The sequence below is a fragment of the Hemicordylus capensis genome, chromosome 1 (genome assembly GCF_027244095.1).
Source record: "Hemicordylus capensis ecotype Gifberg chromosome 1, rHemCap1.1.pri, whole genome shotgun sequence".
NCBI classification, from domain to species: Eukaryota; Metazoa; Chordata; class Lepidosauria; order Squamata; family Cordylidae; genus Hemicordylus; species Hemicordylus capensis.
The window spans coordinates 50,916,642-50,934,212 of record NC_069657.1 but is presented as its reverse complement, the minus strand read 5'-3'; the positions used below and the strand labels follow the sequence as shown (position 1 = coordinate 50,934,212).

The 17,571-nt window shown below is 42.5% G+C and overlaps 1 protein-coding gene across 1 annotated transcript in view; it reads left to right on the top strand.

Annotated features, from left to right (window-relative positions):
• Positions 1–17,571, top strand: part of LIN52 (lin-52 DREAM MuvB core complex component) — a 72,736-nt gene that overhangs the window by 814 nt on the left and 54,351 nt on the right. The window contains exons 2-5 of the mRNA XM_053264043.1: positions 1,354–1,428; positions 4,649–4,686; positions 6,851–6,917; positions 10,347–10,430. Of these exons, the coding sequence (XP_053120018.1) occupies positions 1,354–1,428; positions 4,649–4,686; positions 6,851–6,917; positions 10,347–10,430 (264 nt within the window). The remainder of the gene's footprint in view (positions 1–1,353; positions 1,429–4,648; positions 4,687–6,850; positions 6,918–10,346; positions 10,431–17,571) is intronic.

Genomic DNA, 17,571 nt, shown 5'->3' with positions numbered 1-17,571 from the left:
AACAATCTCGAGTAGCACCAGGACATGGAAAGACCTTGGAGAGCCACTGCCAATCAAACAATCCTTGCCCAGATGAGCCAGTGGGTGATTCAGTATAAAATATTTTTATTTTTTATTAAAACATTTTTATACTGCCCAAAACTTAAATCTCTGGGTGGTTTACAACAATAGCTTCATGTTTTTTAAAAATATATATCATGTCCAAGATTTTAATCTATTACTCCTAAATACTATCTCAGCTGAAAGTACTGAAAACTATTACAATTGCTATACAACAAAAAAGTTCTCAAAGCTGTTTACATAGAAATAATAATAGGATGGTTCCCTGTTCCCAAAAGGTTCACAGTCTAAAACAGTGATCTTCACTATTTTTTAGGTGGGGGCCACTTTGGCAAAAGCTTTTCAGTGTGAGAGCCATTTCCCACTGGGCTGGCTTCCCCACGCAGTGCTGAGCTTTCCCCAGTGCTGGGGAGGGGCTTTAAAAGAAACAGTGGAGGCCTGTCAAGCCCCAGTGCCATCTTTGTGGGCGGGCATTGAGCACTGGGAAGTTTAATCCTTCCCAGCTTAGTGGGGAAAGGCTGGGAAGGAATAAACTTACAAGTACTCCTGCACCTTCCAAGATGACACTGGGACTTGAGAGGGTTTTTTTTCCTTTTTAAAAGAGTCCCACTAGTGCTAAGTAAAGTGTAATACTGTGCGAGGAGGGGGGGTCTGTGTGGAGTTTTTTGGCTTTGGCCAAAGCTTTGCATGGGCTTAATAAACAATCAGGGAGCTGAACTTAAGGTTGATGGGAGCCATCACTGGCTCCTTGGCCTTGCCTTAAAAGATGCACAAAATAGACACCACCAGCAACCACTGGAAGCTGGAAAAGTTGTTTCTCTGCTGGAGGCATTGGAGATGTCTCTCCAGTCTGGAAAGCTGCTGCCAGTCAGAGTTGGCAGTACTGAATTATGGAAGTCAATGGTCTTAGTATGAGGCATTTGATGGTGGGAAGATGGGCTTGGAAACTTCAGAGCCTGGCCTTTGCTTGGGTAACTCACCGCGCATCCAGTGCACAGTTATTTAAAAGTAAGTTTTATTGAATTCAATGAGGGTTAGTCTACACAAACATATATAGGAGTGTAAACCTATTAGTGCAGGTACCATTTAAGTAGAGCAGAGTGGGGGTCAGTTACTCACCCACCCTTCTTGTATTTCAGATTACATCCGATGAGGCTACAGGGAGTTTCTGTATTTCTTCTCTGTACATTGGTTCTATACACCAGTTTGGATTTCACCCTTGTCTGAATTGGTGCTGTTTATTGTCTTGGAGTTGTAGCCTTTATATGTCATGGACACATGCTTTTGTTGTAGGTACAGACTTGGAGGCCTCATTGCTGAGTTTTGAGAAACTGGACCGGGCATCGCCAGACCTCTGGCCAGAGCAGTGTAAGTTGTTCTCAAGTAGGAAATGTAGAAAGGTGGGTGATCACATGATATGCTCAGACTTTGCAATCTGCTGCTAGGGAGATGTTGACAGTTATTAGTCCAGAGATGAAGGTTTGGGCAGTATAGAAGTTTAATTAATTAAATAAATAAATATTTCCTAGTTCCCCTTGCTTACAAAAGGCTAATAGTGATTTGGAGAGCTGCCATCTTTGTTATCGTTCATGCTCTGGTCTCTTGTATCTGTGAGCATGTAAAGATTTAACAAGTAAAGGCTTCGTAGACAGTGTTGTGTTGTGTTAGAGTGTCCAGCTAGAAATTGGAAGGTCCATATTCAAATCCCCGCTCAGCCATGAAATTCTTTTGATGACCTTGGGTCAGTCACTCTTTCTTAGTCTAATGTAGCTTATATAGGGTTACTTTAAGAATAAAATGGGAGTGGGGATATATGCTGCTCTGCGTTCCTTGGGGAAAGGGCAGAATAAAAATGAATTAAAGCAGATTCTAGCTCTTCATGTCTCTTTTCTTTTTTTGCCATATGCTATGGAGAAGTATCCTGTTTTGATGTGTGGGTCTGGGACCCCATCGCTCTTTTTGGTACTAAGAAAGCCAGAAAAAGCACTTAGAGATGTGTATGTACATTTCCTTACACATGCAAGCTTAAAAACATTTAGTAAATACCGTATTTTATGGACTATAAGACGCTACGTACTATAAGACACACCTTAATTTTAATCCAGTTTTTCAGAGTTTTAACATATTAAACTGTTATCAAAACTGTACCGAAAAGTCCTGCTAGCTCCAGGAAAGGACTCTAAGCCTTGCTTCAGTTTGTTCTCCTTTCTTCTTGCCTCAGATAAGTCCTCTTTCAATTGCTCCTACTCCACTCCTTGTTTTCTCTTCAACCTCGCTTCTGACCCTATTTAAAAAAAACAACCTCTTTCATTTTTGAGCTTTCCTTCTCCTCACCAGAATGCACATACCTGAGGAGGGAGCGGCCACCACTTCGGCTCTCCTACTTCTTTGCACTTTCTTCAGCTGAACATGTTTGCAGAAAGGCAGCTGAACATGTTTGCAGAAAGTAAAACTGGAGGGAGATCTGATAACGATGGTGTTGCTGGTGGTGATGTAAAACTTGCACGATTGGGGAGGGGGAGGAGTCCACGGCCCAAGCGGCGGAGGGTGAGCTGGAGCGGCAGTCCCCAGGCGGCACGGGGTTAATAGAAGGTCGCCCCCAATCCCCTCCTTTAGCATCGGTACAGGCTTTTCCAGGGGATAGCACCCCCCCGAACCTGTTGGGCAGGCTTACGAGTATAAGACGCAGTTACGAGTATAAGACGCACCTGAATTTTGGTGGATATTTTTCAGGGGGAAAGTGCGTCTTATAGTCCATAAAATATGGTATACTTTGTATGTGATCTTGTGTGTGTTCTCCCTCAGTGTTGCTTTGTTTAGGATCTGAATAGTGCAGTTTTTCTGCAGTTGGAAATGAAAGGGGATATTCCTTGTTTCATGTGTTTCGCTCCCTGGTATTTAATTGTTAGGTCCCACAAAATTGTTAGGTCTCATTGGAGCCCACATTATCGTGGGGCATGGGAAATTTCAAATAAGCCATGTAGAAAGGCAGAAAGGATCTTCATATGGCCTACAGTTCTGAGGCTTTTTTCACTTCTAAGACATTCTGAAGTAGATCCATGGTTAGGATCTCATTGTTAGGGATGTGCATGGAACCGGGTGGGGGAAGTTCAAAGGTGGCGGTGGGGGGATAACTTTAAGGGCGGGGGAGGGTGCACTTACCCCTCCCTCTGCTTCCCACCCGCCAGCGCTACGTCAGTAAAGGCTCTGTTGAGGACACAGCATACCTCCCTGCTGCCCCTTTCCCTCTTTGGCTGGAAGTGCCGGGTGCACCTGCATACACATTGCGCTTACTCATGCGCATGCCTAATATGTGAGCGAGCACATGCGCCTGGAGTGTACACGAGCACACAGCACTTCCAGTCACTTCTGGTCAAAGAGGGAATGGGGTGGCAGGGAGGTATACTGCCACACTGATGGAGCCTTTACTAATGGAGCGCCGGTGGGGGGAAAGTGGAGGGAGGGGTAAGTGCACCCTCCCCCTCTCTTAAAGCTACCCCCCGCCACCTTGGAGCCTCCGACCGCCCGGTGTTTGAACCCATAAAAGGGCATCCGAACAGGTTCGCGCACATCCCTACTCATTGTCTCCCCTGTCAAGCCAAAGGGAGATGTAACATTTAAAGAGTAATGGAGGTAGTTTAAAAGCGCAGTCTCTGCCCTCCAAATATGCATACATTTTTCTGCTGCAGTGTAAGCTCTTGAAGCCAACATTGACTTGTTGTGGTTCAGTTTGGACCAGAGAAAAGCTGGCTGCAGTGGACAGCTGTTGGCTCGTATTTGAGATATCAATACACTTTTGTCACTATTCCAGTTCTTTGTGCTATTCTGGAGCTATTTTAAAAAGTTGTAATTGCAGGCTGATAGTAAGGTGAAAGATGAATGTATGTACAGATAAATATACGTGCCCCATTATCTATCTATCTAGATATAAACATGTGGGCAGCCCTCCAAATGCTCAGGAATGGTGCAAGACCATGGGCTGGTGTACTTTCTTGACATACTGGCATATACATCCATAACACAAGCTGCAAATCTGAGTTCACACTGTGAATAAAACACTCACTGTGACACAGTGCTACATCTGATTCTACCTTAAAAGAGCTCATTCACAGTGACAGCTTTATCATAGGTTCTACCATGACTGCTAGCACAGAAATTGCTCTTACTGTGTTAGGATTTGAACATATCAATTCTTATTTAGGCATAGACTTGAGAGAGATTAAGTGCTCTTTGTGAAAACAATGTACAGCTATGTGATATCTATATTTTACCGGCATGAAGTGCATTTTGGTAACAGAGCAAAGGAAGATTTTAAGGGAGAAACCTCTGCTGAAATCTCTAGATGCAAATATAGAAGTAAAATAATGTTGGAGCTGACATGAGTGTACATGAAAACTGAGTGTAAAATAATACATGGTATAAATTTAGCAAATTAAAACACCTAAATTATTCCAGTAGTTCTTGTAGTTAAAGTGAGTAACTCTTTAGCTGAATGCCTTTTAGTAATTTAACTGTTTAGTTTGTGGCAGAATTTTTAATTGTTTTTTATGTAAGAGTCAATTGCAGTAACTGTCTGCTTTGTCTCCAGTACCAGGTGTTGCTGAATTTGCTGCTTCTTTTAAAAGTGTAAGTAATGGACAGTTTTCACAATGGAGGGAGATAGGAAGTGGGGTCCCCCAAGGATCGGTACTGGGACCAGTGCTCTTTAACTTGTTCATAAACAATCTAGAAGTTGGGGTGACCAGTGAAGTGGCCAGATTTGCAGATGACACTAAACTATTTAGGGTAGTTAAATCCACAGCAGATTGTGAGGAACTCCAAAAAGATCTCTCCAAACTGGGAGACTGGGGGACAAAATGGCTAATTCCATGCTAGGAATCATTAGCAAGGGGATTGAAAATAAAAATGCTAATATTATAATGCCCTTATACTAATCTATGGTGTGGCCACATCTGGTGTACTGCGTATAGCTGATCACTGTATCTTAAGAAGGATATTGTAGAACTGGAAAAGGTGTAGAAGAGGGTGACCAAAATGATCAGGGGCCTGGAGCCACCTTCGTTTTGGGGCTAGGCTACAGCATACGGGGCTCCTTACCTTTGAAAAGAGGCGATTAAAGGGAGATATGATCGAGGTGTATAAAATTATGCTTGGAGCGTAGAGGGTGGACAGAGACATTTTTCTCTCTCTCTTACAACACTAGAACCAGGGGTCACCCCGTGAAATGAAAGGTTGGGAAATTTAGGTCTGACAAGTGGAAGTACTTTTTCACACAGCACATAATTAATCTGTGGAATTCTTTGCCATGGGATGTGGTGATGGTCACCAGCTTGGATGGTTTTAAAAGGGGCTTAGACAGATTCATGGTGGACAGGCCTATCAATGGCTACTAGTCTGATGGCTGTGGGCCATCTCCAGCCTCAGAGGCACGATGCCTCTCAATATCAGTTTCAGGGGAGCAACAGCAGGAGAGAGGGCATGCACATACCTCTTGCCTGTGGTCTTCCCAGAGGGATCTGGTGGGCCACTGTGTGAAACAGGATGCTCGACTACATGGGCCTTGTGCCTGATCCAGCCAGGCTGTTCTTGTGTTATCTCTAATTTGTATCTGGCTTTTTTGGTTGTCCTACTGCATTTGCTTTTGCTGACTTGTTGAAATTCCTGTTGACATCTAAGTGTAATTTTGCATAAAATTCTTCACATAGTATTTTAATAATCCCATTGCTCACACTGGCGCACTAGATAGTTACTGTGACTGACATCCTCACGATGTTTAGTAATCCAGAGTCCCGTGGTGTGACAGTGGGAATTTTGCTAATTCTTGCTAACCTTTCCCAGAAGTCCTTTTTAACACCCCCGAGGGTTACACAACCTTCAGGGACATATTTAGGGGTGTTAGCACTTCTGGTGGAAGGAGAGGTTAGTAAAATTTCCATTCCCACACTGTGGGACTCTGGTCTAGGCACGCTACATGTGTTGCCACCTGTTGCTTCCCTTCCCTTTGATGACCTTCACAAGGGTATATAATAGATTGACAAAGCACACGATATAGATATTCAAAAGTTAGGAATTAAGTTTCATATTATCCATAAAGTTTAGCTTAGCTTTTGAGCATAGATATAAACTTTTGAATTTTATGCACAATTTTAAATTGACACTACAGGTTATTGATGTGAAATCCTTTGCAGTCTTCAGTGTAATTAAAATGCAACAATTGTTAAAGTATTTTTATTTTATTTTTACATTTTATATCCAACTCTTCCTCCAAGGAGCTACATACTTAGGTTTCTCCTCACAACAACCCTGTGAAGTAGGTTAGGCTGAGAGAGAAGTGACTGGCCCAGAGTCACTCAGAAAGTATTATGGCTGAATGGGGATTTAAACTCAGGTCTCCCCTGTCCTAGTCCAGCACTCTAACCACCAATATGAATATCTACAACTGGGATAAATAATTTTTTTTAACATAGGGACACCCCCACCCCCCCAACTGCAGGGCAGTAAAATCAAGATTTTACTTAGCAAGAGTGTTCTGGTTTAAAAACAAATAAACCACAAACAAAACAAAACACGCTAACCATGCATCTTTGAGAGGAACTATCTGCTGCATCATATATGGACATGGATAAAATATAGATGCCCTGTATCTAATCAAAGTAGCATTTCTTAAAAATTTCTTTAAAAATTTTTGTCAGTTGGTTTCAGATATTACAAGCCTTTACTGGTTTCTTTTTATAAAAATAATAGTTAATCGTACATTTTCTTTCTCTTTGTGTATTTTGTTTCTCAATAGCCCATCACCAGTTCTCCTCCAAAATGGATGGCTGAATTAGAAAATGATGATATTGACATGTTAAAGGGTGAGTAACTTGTCAAAGCTTGATAGGAACTTGACATTGGTGGAATTGGAAGACCCATATAATTTGTTTAAAGTTTAAATATTTATTTGCATTGAAGGATTACTAAGATTTCTCACATGTTGGAAATATAGACACAAGATATGTTCTTCGCTCTGGTGAGAAAATTCACAAGATAGCTAAGAGTATCTGTCATTGTTATACCTTTAGGTATAAAGCACTGGAGCTGAACTTCTTGGAGATGAATGGGTTGTATGATGCATGGATCAAATTCACTTGAAAAGGTGTTAATATAACTGAGAGTACCTATAAGGTGTTTGTGTAGATTCTCTGATGTTGAGTGTTCACACCAATTATTGTATAAGAAAATAAGAACAGCCCTGCTGGATCAAGCCCAAGGCCCATCTACAGGTGAAACTCGGAAAATTAGAATATCGTGCAAAAGTCCATTAATTTCAGTAATGCAAATTAAAAGGTGAAACTGATATATGAGACAGACGCATTACATGCAAAGCGAGATAAGTCAAGCCTTAATTTGTTATAATTGTGATGATCATGGCGTACAGCTCATGAAAACCCCAAATCCACAATCTCAGAAAATTAGAATATTACATGGAACCAATAAGACAAGGATTGATGAATAGAACAATATCGGACCTCTGAAAAGTATACAGTGTACTGTGCTTGATTGGCCAGCAAACTCGCCTGACCTGACCCCATAGAGAATCTATGGGGCATTGCCAAGAGAAGGATGAGAGACATGAGACCAAACAATGCAGAATTGCTGAAGGCCGCTAATGAAGCATCCTGGTCTTCCATAATACCTCATCAGTGCCACAGGCTGATAGCATCCATGCCACGCCACACTGAGGCAGTAATTGCTGCAAAAGGGGCCCAAACCAAGTACTGAATACATATGCATGCTTATACTTTTCAGAGGTCCGATATTGTTCTATTCTTCAGTCCTTGTCTTCTTGGTTCCATGTAATATTCTAATTTTCTGAGATTGTGGATTTGGGGTTTTCATGAGCTGTACGCCATGATCATCACAATTATAACAAATTAAGGCTTGACTTATCTCACTTTGCATGTAATGCGTCTGTCTCATATATCAGTTTCACCTTTTAATTTGCATTACTGAAATGAATGGACTTTTGCACGATATTCTAATTTTCCGAGTTTCACCTGTAGTCCAGCATCCTGTTTCACACAGTGGCCCACCAGATGCCACTGGAAGCCTACAGGCAGGAGTACAGGGCATGCCCTCTCTCCTGCTGTTACTCCCCTGCATCTGGTACTCAGAGGCATCCTGCCTTTGAAGCTGGAGGTGTCCTATAACCCTCTGACTAGTAGCTGTTGATAGACCTCTCCTCCATGCATCTGTCTTAGGAGATTGTTGGACATGCTAGGAAGTCTTATATTTTGTCTGTCTCTGGTGAACAAAGGATCTGGCATGGACTACATATCAAATGCAGAGATACACAAACCTTCAAGACCTTAGTCAAAGATGTGGCTGACAGATGTTGCTACACAATAAACCAATGGATTTGAAGGACAGTACATTCTTTGTTCATGTGGTAATTTGGCATGGCTATTTTTATGAGAAACTAGATTGTATATTGTCTCTCATTATTGGTATCCAACATTCCTGTGTCTTATAACTTCTGATCCTTTCTAGTGAATCTAAATAAATAAATAAATAAATAAATAAATAATAAAATAGCAAAGAAGGCCTGCATTCCTGGGAAGCAAGAATGGTTCCACCTGGAGGTGGCTGTACAGCTTCTGGCACATCATGAACTGTTTTGGAAACACTTTTTCAGTATCAAAAGTGCCTTGCCATGCCATGTGAGAGGCTGTTGTTCAGGACAGATGCAAAGTACCCTTACATATGTGGAATAAGTAGCTCAGTTCCTTAGATCATAGTTATCATTTATTGCTTTTGTTTTCATCTTCTGATTATTATTCATCCTGAACGAATTATCTGTTTAAGATACAGAATTGTGTTTGTGATTCTGGATGGCTCGTTGCCTTCAGGACTTGGAGAGGCACACACGGTGTCAAGCCAAACACAGATGCAAAGTGTTCTTGAAACAAATAGAGTATCTACCCTGCAGCTTAATGAAGTGCTAGTGAATCTCCCTGTGCAGTGTCCGTTTCCAGAATGTCTGGTTATCAAGAACTGTGCGGTAGTGGGAGAACTCTTACTTGGCAGAACACATTTAAGTGGTATTTCTACATGTTCCTGTTCTCAGTTTCAAGGCAAAGGCTTTTATTTTGCTCAGTGAGACCTTCACACCTCTTATTAGGGATGTGCACAAATGGCTCAGGCAGCCAATGGTGAGTCAGGAGTAGTTCCCTTAAAAAGAAGGTAAGGAGCTCCTGATTGTTTGTCCCCGCCCCACTGCTGTTCTGGCAGCAGTTCCTGATCCCCAAAAGGCCGTGTGCAGCTGCAGCACTGTTCTCTGCAGTCTCCACATGGCGTCGGTCTGCACCAATCATGTATGTGCTGATGCCACATGGACACTGCAGGGAACGGCACCACAGCCGCCTTTTGGAGATCAGATGCCACTGTGGGAACAGCAGTAAGGTGAGGACAAGCAGGAAAGGAGCTCCTTACCTGCTTTTTAAGAGAACCGCTCCCTGCCCTACCCCACTGAACCGGTTTGAATGCCAGCGCCCGAACCAGTTTGGCGCCTCCCAGGGGAGGTGCACATCCAGCTTGTGCACATCCCTATCTCTCATAAGTTGCTTCAGATCATATTATATATATTGGACTCAATCCAATCTTTAAGCTTATTAAGCTCTACTGGTTGATTTATGCACATGAACAACTTGTCTGTAATTTGTGCTAGTTAGAAATAAAGTTAAGCCTAAAGAAGAGTGTGTGGAAGTTTGCATCCATTTAGCTGGACCTGTGCAAATTCATATTGAACCAGCTGTGTTTCAATATGAATTTGGACAGTGGCTAGGCTGGGGTCATGGGCTGGAATAGTTGGGCTGCAGCTGCGGGCCCAGGATCTTCAGAAGGGACCATTGCTGATCCCCGAAGCTACCTCAATGCCCATAGTCTCTGTGTGATGTGGTAGAGTGACTCTCCTAAGCCCTACACAGGAAGAAGGGACCTATGGAGAACATTTTGCCAAGGGCTTTCTTGAGCCTGGAGCAGGCCCTGTGCATTGTTCGTACAAAATCCATTGTGGATAGTAGTTTGTGTATTGGGTATGATAAAATATTTTATTATACCCAATATTTTATCCTATTTTATCATTTTATTTTTATTTTTTATTTTTATTTATATATTTATTTAATATGACTATTTTATCATACCCAATACATTCAGCAAAAACATTCAGCATGAAGGATCTTTGCCAAGTATCTTATTTAGTGGCAACTAAACCACACTCTTAAATCACATTCTCTTTGTTTTAGAGCTGGGGAGTCTCACCACAGCTAACCTGATGGAGAAGGTGAGAGGGCTACAGAATCTGGCATATCAGTTGGGACTAGATGAATGTAAGTACTGGACAGGTGTTAAAATATGTTCTGCTTCAAAGCTATAAATCTGTTACTAAATTTTATGAAAGAGCCATTGCATGAAAGCTTTACATGTATGAAAATGGCATTTTCAATATTTGGCATGAGGTACAGAACTCTGATGCTTATGGTCAAACCTTCTATTTTGTAGTCCTCACTTGTAGAATATTTCTTATGCTCTGCAAATGACCCTGCAAGCCACAAAAGGATGGAAGTGATTCTTTAAATGAGATACATCTCCTTCCTAGTCACATTGTGCTTTAGATGCAGAAACAGCTCAGAAAATTTTAGCCAGATGGTTCCTTCTAATAGATTAGGCTAGATTGTCAATGGTAGAACTTTAGCCCTGTATAAATTTTGGAGATTCAGTCACAGGTGATAAAAGCAAGTGATAAATTCATGTAGAGTGATAGCGTCTACCTGAAGGAGAGATCTCTACATGAAGGAGAGGGGAGCTGGTCTTGTGGTAGCAAGCATGACTTGTACCCTTAGCTAAACAGGGTTTTCCCTGGTTGCATATGAATGGGAGACTAAAAGTATGAGCACTGTAAGATATTCCTCTCAGGGGATGGAGCTGCTCTGGGAAGAGCAGAAAGTTCCAAGTTCCCTCCCCGGCTTTTCCAAGATAGGGCTGAGAGAGATTCCTGCCTGCAACCTTGGAGAAGCTGCTGCCAGTCTGTGAAGACAATACTGAGCTAGATAGACCAATGATCTGACTCAGTACATTGCAGCTTCCTATGTTCCTATGTCTCACTGCACCCTCTGATGCATCAAAGAGTCATTGCTTCAATTGTCAGTAATAGTCTCAGATTCTAGAGAACAATCTAACCATTGTTAAAGGTGCTGGTTAATGTTGGGTTCTACAAATACTGATTGCTTTGGAGTCAGGTTTTTTAGATTTCTTATTTTGACTTCTTTACACTGCCATGAAAAGTTTAAGAGGGTGCTGTATTTTTAGGAACTATGACACGGGTTCTCATAGATACGTACACGAATGTTTCAACGAAAATTCTTAGACACTTATTTTAGAGGAGACTTAACAATCCTAGTCACCTACAGTAATGTGAGCTCCCCCTAAAACTTCACATTATTCTTTACTTCAAAAAAGCTAAGCACTATATGTAAGATGAAAGGACTAGCCCTGCCTATAGGCTTGCAATCTAGATCAGTGGTTTTTAAACTGTGTTTTTAGGAATACTTTGGTTTCTCAGAAGCTTATGGCGAGTTCCTTAGTATGTGGAACAGTAGTGGGGGACAAAATTATCTGGAGACAGCTTATCAATCACTCCCAATCTTTCTCATAGGGATTTTGGGTTCATTTCCAAGCACAGTCTTGGAACACACAATATGAGAGGCTGAGCAGACCAGTGTTCTATTCGAACTGAGTGTATAATCTTAAATATGCCCCAGAATCCTCTGCAGTGCATAAAAGTGATGTGAGGGACACCAAGGGTTTCCACAGCTGATAAGTCAATTTGGAAGGCGTTCCTGCAAAGTAGAACATTTTGAAGGTTACTGTCTGACATCCTTACTAATGAAGAGTGTGGGCAGGTATGCAACAGGAACCCTTGTGTAACTTTCTCAGTCCTCTAACATGCATGCTGTTGGGCCAGAGACCTAATACTTCCACGGGCTGCCCACACTCTAGAAGCACTCTGCTACTATGAATATTTATATACTGCTTTCCAAAAGTTTTCAAAGCGGTTTGTATAGAAAAATGAATAACTGGGCAGTACCCCTGCTAACTGGGCACAAAGAGGCACCTTTCAAAATGGGGATTCTCTTCATATTAAGCAGGGAGAGAGCAACTGACCCTATTCAGCCCCAGCATAGCATCCCTCTAGTGACTGTTGCTGGTGTCTAGCTTGTGTTTCTTGATGGACTGTGAGCCCTTTGGGGTCAGGGAGCCATTTCTTCCTTATTCCATTTCTGTGTGAATTGTTTTGAGAACTGCTTGTTGGAAAGCGGTATATAAATAATATACATATAGATGCTTCCCTGTCCCCAAAGGACTCATGGTCTAAAAGAAACATTAAGCTAGATACCTGCAACACCCACTGGACAGGTGCTGTGCTGGGATTCGATAGGGACAGTTACTCCCCCCCTGCTAAATATAAGAGAATGGCTGCATTTAAAGATGTCTCTTATTTCAGTTAGCGGGGAGAAGATTGGAAATACATTGCTAAGGGTCAGCGGGATGGCTTCTACTGTGTGCCTGCAGAGCAGACCCTCAAAGCACATGCACTTTGTTGGTCTGGATGTCAGCCACTGATTCTGATTTTATACCTGGCTTCCCTGAAGTTGTGTTTTCCTTGAATATTCTGTAGGTTCGCATCTATCTCTTTGCTAGATCCCGCACCCCACCCCCACCCAGTCAGGCTTCTCCTGGATTTTCTCTCATTCTAGCCCCTCTGCCTTTATTCTGATATTGAGAGGATGACCTGGGGATGGCAAAAAGATACTGGCTGATAGTATGCAGAAAGGTTTCCTAGCTGGGCTGTTCTGGGAGCAGATTTCAGCTATTTGTTCTGCCTCCAGAAGTTCCTTGTGTCCAGTGTTCCCTCTAAGAGGGATTCCCAGATGTTGTTGACTGCAACTCTCAGAATCCCCAGCTGCAGTGGCTTTTGCTTGGGGATTCTGTGAGTTGTAGTCAACAACATCTGGGAATCCCTGTTGGAGGGCACACTGCCTGTGTCACCCAAAAATATGTCCCTGTGAGCTGTGTAATCCTCAGGAACATATTTTGGGGTATCACAAGGAATTCTGGAGGCAGTGCAAACTGTGCCTTCTTGTGAACTGTGTAGCTGCCTGTTTTAGTTGCCTTCGTCTCCTGAAAAAACAGTGCAGTTTGAGTTGACTCAGATATGTGTCTATGTAAACTGCTGAGTTCCTCCATCTCTCATCTCTACCATGAGACCTGCTAATGTGTGACAACTGCAAACACATAAGGAAATCCAAATATTAGTAGGGTACCTTGGTGTTCTCATTACTTAAAGGGTAAGTTACTTATTAAAATTTCAGTGCTAAATGTATTACCAATATGCAGAATAGGAAAAAATATAAATTATTCAAAGCAGTTGATAGGGGAATTATTACAACATCTCAGTAACCCTTAGATGGCAGCAGAAGGCTGCCTAGAATTACTTGGTGCTCTTCAGTGACAAGCTGGACACTAGAGAGTGCATTTGTAGTTCTTAAATTTGAATGTTGTATTCAATTAAATGTTTTTGTTTGGACGTTCTCAATAGATGGCATCCAAACCTTTGGCGGAGCAGCCCTGTGTTGTTAGAAGCTCTTCCTACTTGTAAAAGGAGAGTTGTGCTGATGCAAGACTCCTTGTGTGAGTCGAGCCCTTCTATTGATGGAAGGGGCTTCTGACAAAGGTTTGGATGCCACCCATTGTATTCATTCTTATAATCCCTACTATTTTTCCTAGGTATTATCAGAAGTAGTGTTAACTAATGCATTATCGTTTTAGTTTTCTGATAAATGGTGTGCTGTTGATTGTCCTGCATTTTTGGGTAGGATGTTTGGGATAGCAGTCTTCTGCTAAGAATTAGTTTTTGATTCTTTGTTTTTAGAAGTTATGAGATTTGAACTTGCACTCCTTCCTCATGATTGTTTGTTGCTTATCTCCTGAAATTGGATATTATATTGCAGTAAAGAACTAGTTTTAGAGGTAGTTCCATGTTTTATTTTAATTTTAAATTCTGGGTGTATAGTTCCATCTGTTAATACTTCCTGATCTGGATAGTGGGTCCAACATTCATAACAAGTGGGTTCTGCGCCTGCGCAGATCAGTTTCGGGAAGAATTTGTTAGCTCCTCGTGACGCCAACCGCCCACTGCACGTGACTGCAGTACCCTCTAGTGGCGGTTAGGCGTCTCCATTTTCAGTTTCTTTCTGACCGCCATAGCGATCAGTACTCGGAGACTGTTGCTCCTCGTGGAAAGTTTTTGTGATCAGTTTTTACGGCTTTTGAACATTGGAAAACAGACTAGGACTACTCTATTGGACCCTGCCCATCATATATTTTATTTTATTTTATTTTATTTTAAAACAAGCAAGCAAGCAAGCAAGCAAATAAATAAATAAATAAATAAATAAATAAATAAATGTTTCTATCCCGCTCTTCCTCCAAGGAGCCCAAAGTGGTGTACTACATACTTAAGTTTCTCCTAAAAATGACCCTGTGAAGTAGGTTAGGCTGAGAGAGTAGTGACTGGCCCAGAGTCACCCAGCAAGTATTTGGCTGAATTGGGATTTGAACTCGGGTCTCCCTGGTCCTCGTCTAGCACTCTAACCTCTACACCATGTTGGCTCTCATATATGATATATGACTCATGTATGACTGCTGATAGCAAACCATAGAACCCTGCTCCTTAAAAATGACAGCAAAACATCGATGAAGGATGGAATTTGGAGTACACTATCTCTTCAGCGTAGGACTATTAAGGAAGTGAGAGGGAACTAAGTAAATATTGAGGGTTTTAATTTGGGGAGCAGAAAGATGGCATGTTTTGACATTGAGTTACTGAATATAAATATGTGAGAATTTCATGTTTATGTGTTCCAGTGTTTTTTGTTATTAAGAAATTAAGACAATAATTAATTAACAATAACAATACAATTGTTAAGAAATATATGAACTGCTTGTCAACAAAAAAAGTTCTCAAAGTGGTTTACGTAAAAAAAAATTGAAATAATGGTTTCCAGTCCCACAAGGGCTCACAATCTCTCTCCCCCCACTTAAAAAAAAAAAAAAAGGTTTCATGGTACAGGGAGCCAGCCCTTGGTTATGTTTGTCTGTACAGGTGCTAGAATAAATTATTATGCAGTAGCAGTTTCTGTCTCTGAGTAGGGGGTTGGAGTAGAAGACCCAACACTTGTTCCTGTCCAACACTAAGATTCTAGGTTAAGATTGGGAACTATGCTCTGCCTTCACCCCATTCCCTATTTCTGAATGTGGTTCCACTGAAAGATTGTCAGGTAGAATGAATTTTGTTCAATAATTGAGGTTGGGGGATAGAACCAGAGTATAGTCCTAGAGCCTGATGTGGATGTGAATGTTACTTTGGGAGAGAGTAGCAGGGTTTTTCATTTTGTAAGTGGACAGCATCCTACAATGAGGACGTCTGGGCCTGGGCACTAAACATAGCTATGATATTAGAGCCTGTTTTGTGGTGCTTAGGTGGTGGTAGGAAGAAGATGGAGCCAGAGTATACACTGACACATATGCTCCAGAGCCTGGAGTATATGTGTCAGTGAGGAAGAGAAAAGCCATGGGCACCTAGTATTTTGCTGTCTGATTATTTTGTTGGTTTTGGTGCTTGTTGTGAGCGGCCTTGATCTGTCTTTGACTGTAGGATATACATTTTCTAAAATTAATAGTACTAGTAGGGCTGTGCTTCTTAGTCACTGTTGAAAGAAATGTTGTGCCTTAAGGAATAGGGCAGAGTCCAGCTTTGAGAAGGGGTGAGTAGTCGGAACAGAGGAGCCAGGCCCAAGTTGTGACACCAGTCTGGAGCCTGAGCGTGCCATCTGAGAAATCCTAGAACTGACATTTGCTGAGCCTCAGCTCCCCCCACCACCAAACCAGACTTTCCTGCAGGCAAGATCTGTCCCCCACAGCAATTCTTTTGGGCCTCTAGTAGCCCTACCAACTTATTCTTCAATAAGTGCTTAGTTAAGCATGAAGTGTTTAAGAATTTCAATGGTCATATCTTTGAGCACAAGGGCTTGAAGAAATATCCAATTATATGATATCAGAAAATGTTGGTGCACTTTTCTGTTCTTATTCCCAATGTAAATATGGGCTTAGATCAGGGCTGCTCAACTTTGGCTCTCCTGACGATGTTGGCCTACACATCCCATAATCCCTGGCTGTTGGCCACTGTGGCTGGGGATTATAGGAGTTGTAGTTCAAAAACAGTTGGGTGGCCTAAGTTGAGCAGGCCTGGCTTAGATGCAAAGATCCCATTGCACAAATAGAAGATGGTTCTACTTGTGGGGTCTACCAGGTTTTTCTAAAAGGCTTTTTTTTAGGGGGGGAGGGTGTTCTGCAACCACCTCCCCGTCCCCAAATCTGACACTAAAGGCTTGGAAGACCCTCCAGACTGACTTTTCAGGGGCATGGATAGCTGCAAAAAGAAGGGGAAATAGCAGTACACACATATATATGTGTGTGTGCACACCAGTGTTCCCTCTGAGGCATGCATGTGTGTGCACACTCACAAACTTTTGGATGTCCGCTCATTTAATTGTAGATCCCACTCGGGTTGAATCGGGAAGGCCCCATTCTGAATGCACATGTGCACACACGGCCTTGTAACTGTCACCCAGAACAAAATTCATTTGACGCACAGATGAAAAAAATTAGAGGGAGCACTGGTGAACACTCCCCGCAAGAGTGGAAGTGCCTTCTGGTTGTGCAGTGGGATGTTTCTTTTCAAGTCAAGATATCTATCTAAAGTCATTTGAAAGCCAGTGTAGTGGTTAGAGTGTTGGACTAGGACCAGGGAGACCCAAGTTCAAATCTCCATTCACCCATGAAACTCACAGAGGGTATTCTCACACACAGCCAAAATCAGGCTAGGGAAGCCCAGCCCAATTTTAACTGCACGTGAGAACCAATTGGAGCCACGCACCTCCTGGCGGCGGCTCTGCAGCAAATCCTCTTTGGTAGCCCACCTTTTAACCTGGGTTTCGGGTGCGAGGGCATCCGAAAGGTGGGTTTAAGTGATTGTGTGTTGGTGTGGTGCAGCTTCACACTGAATCACGAGTAGCCCCCCAACGGGGAGGCTGCAATATTCCTCCCAGTGCCGGGCAGCTCCCCAGAAGGCACCATGCACTTGCGTGGTGCTTTCAGGGGGGTCAGGAGGCCCCCAAACCCCACCACTTGCACCGGCTCCATGACGGAGCCGGTAATCATCTGTGTGGCCAATCCGGCTGCCCAAGGACGACTGAGCAATCGTCTGCGGGGAGAGTGGGTCAAACCTGTTCTCCCCCCAAAAACCCTTTAGGTTCTTCACACTGCTGGTATGAAGAGCCTCACTGAGTGACTTTGGATCAGTCATCTCTCAGCCTAACCTACCTCACAGGGTTGTTGCAAGGATAAACA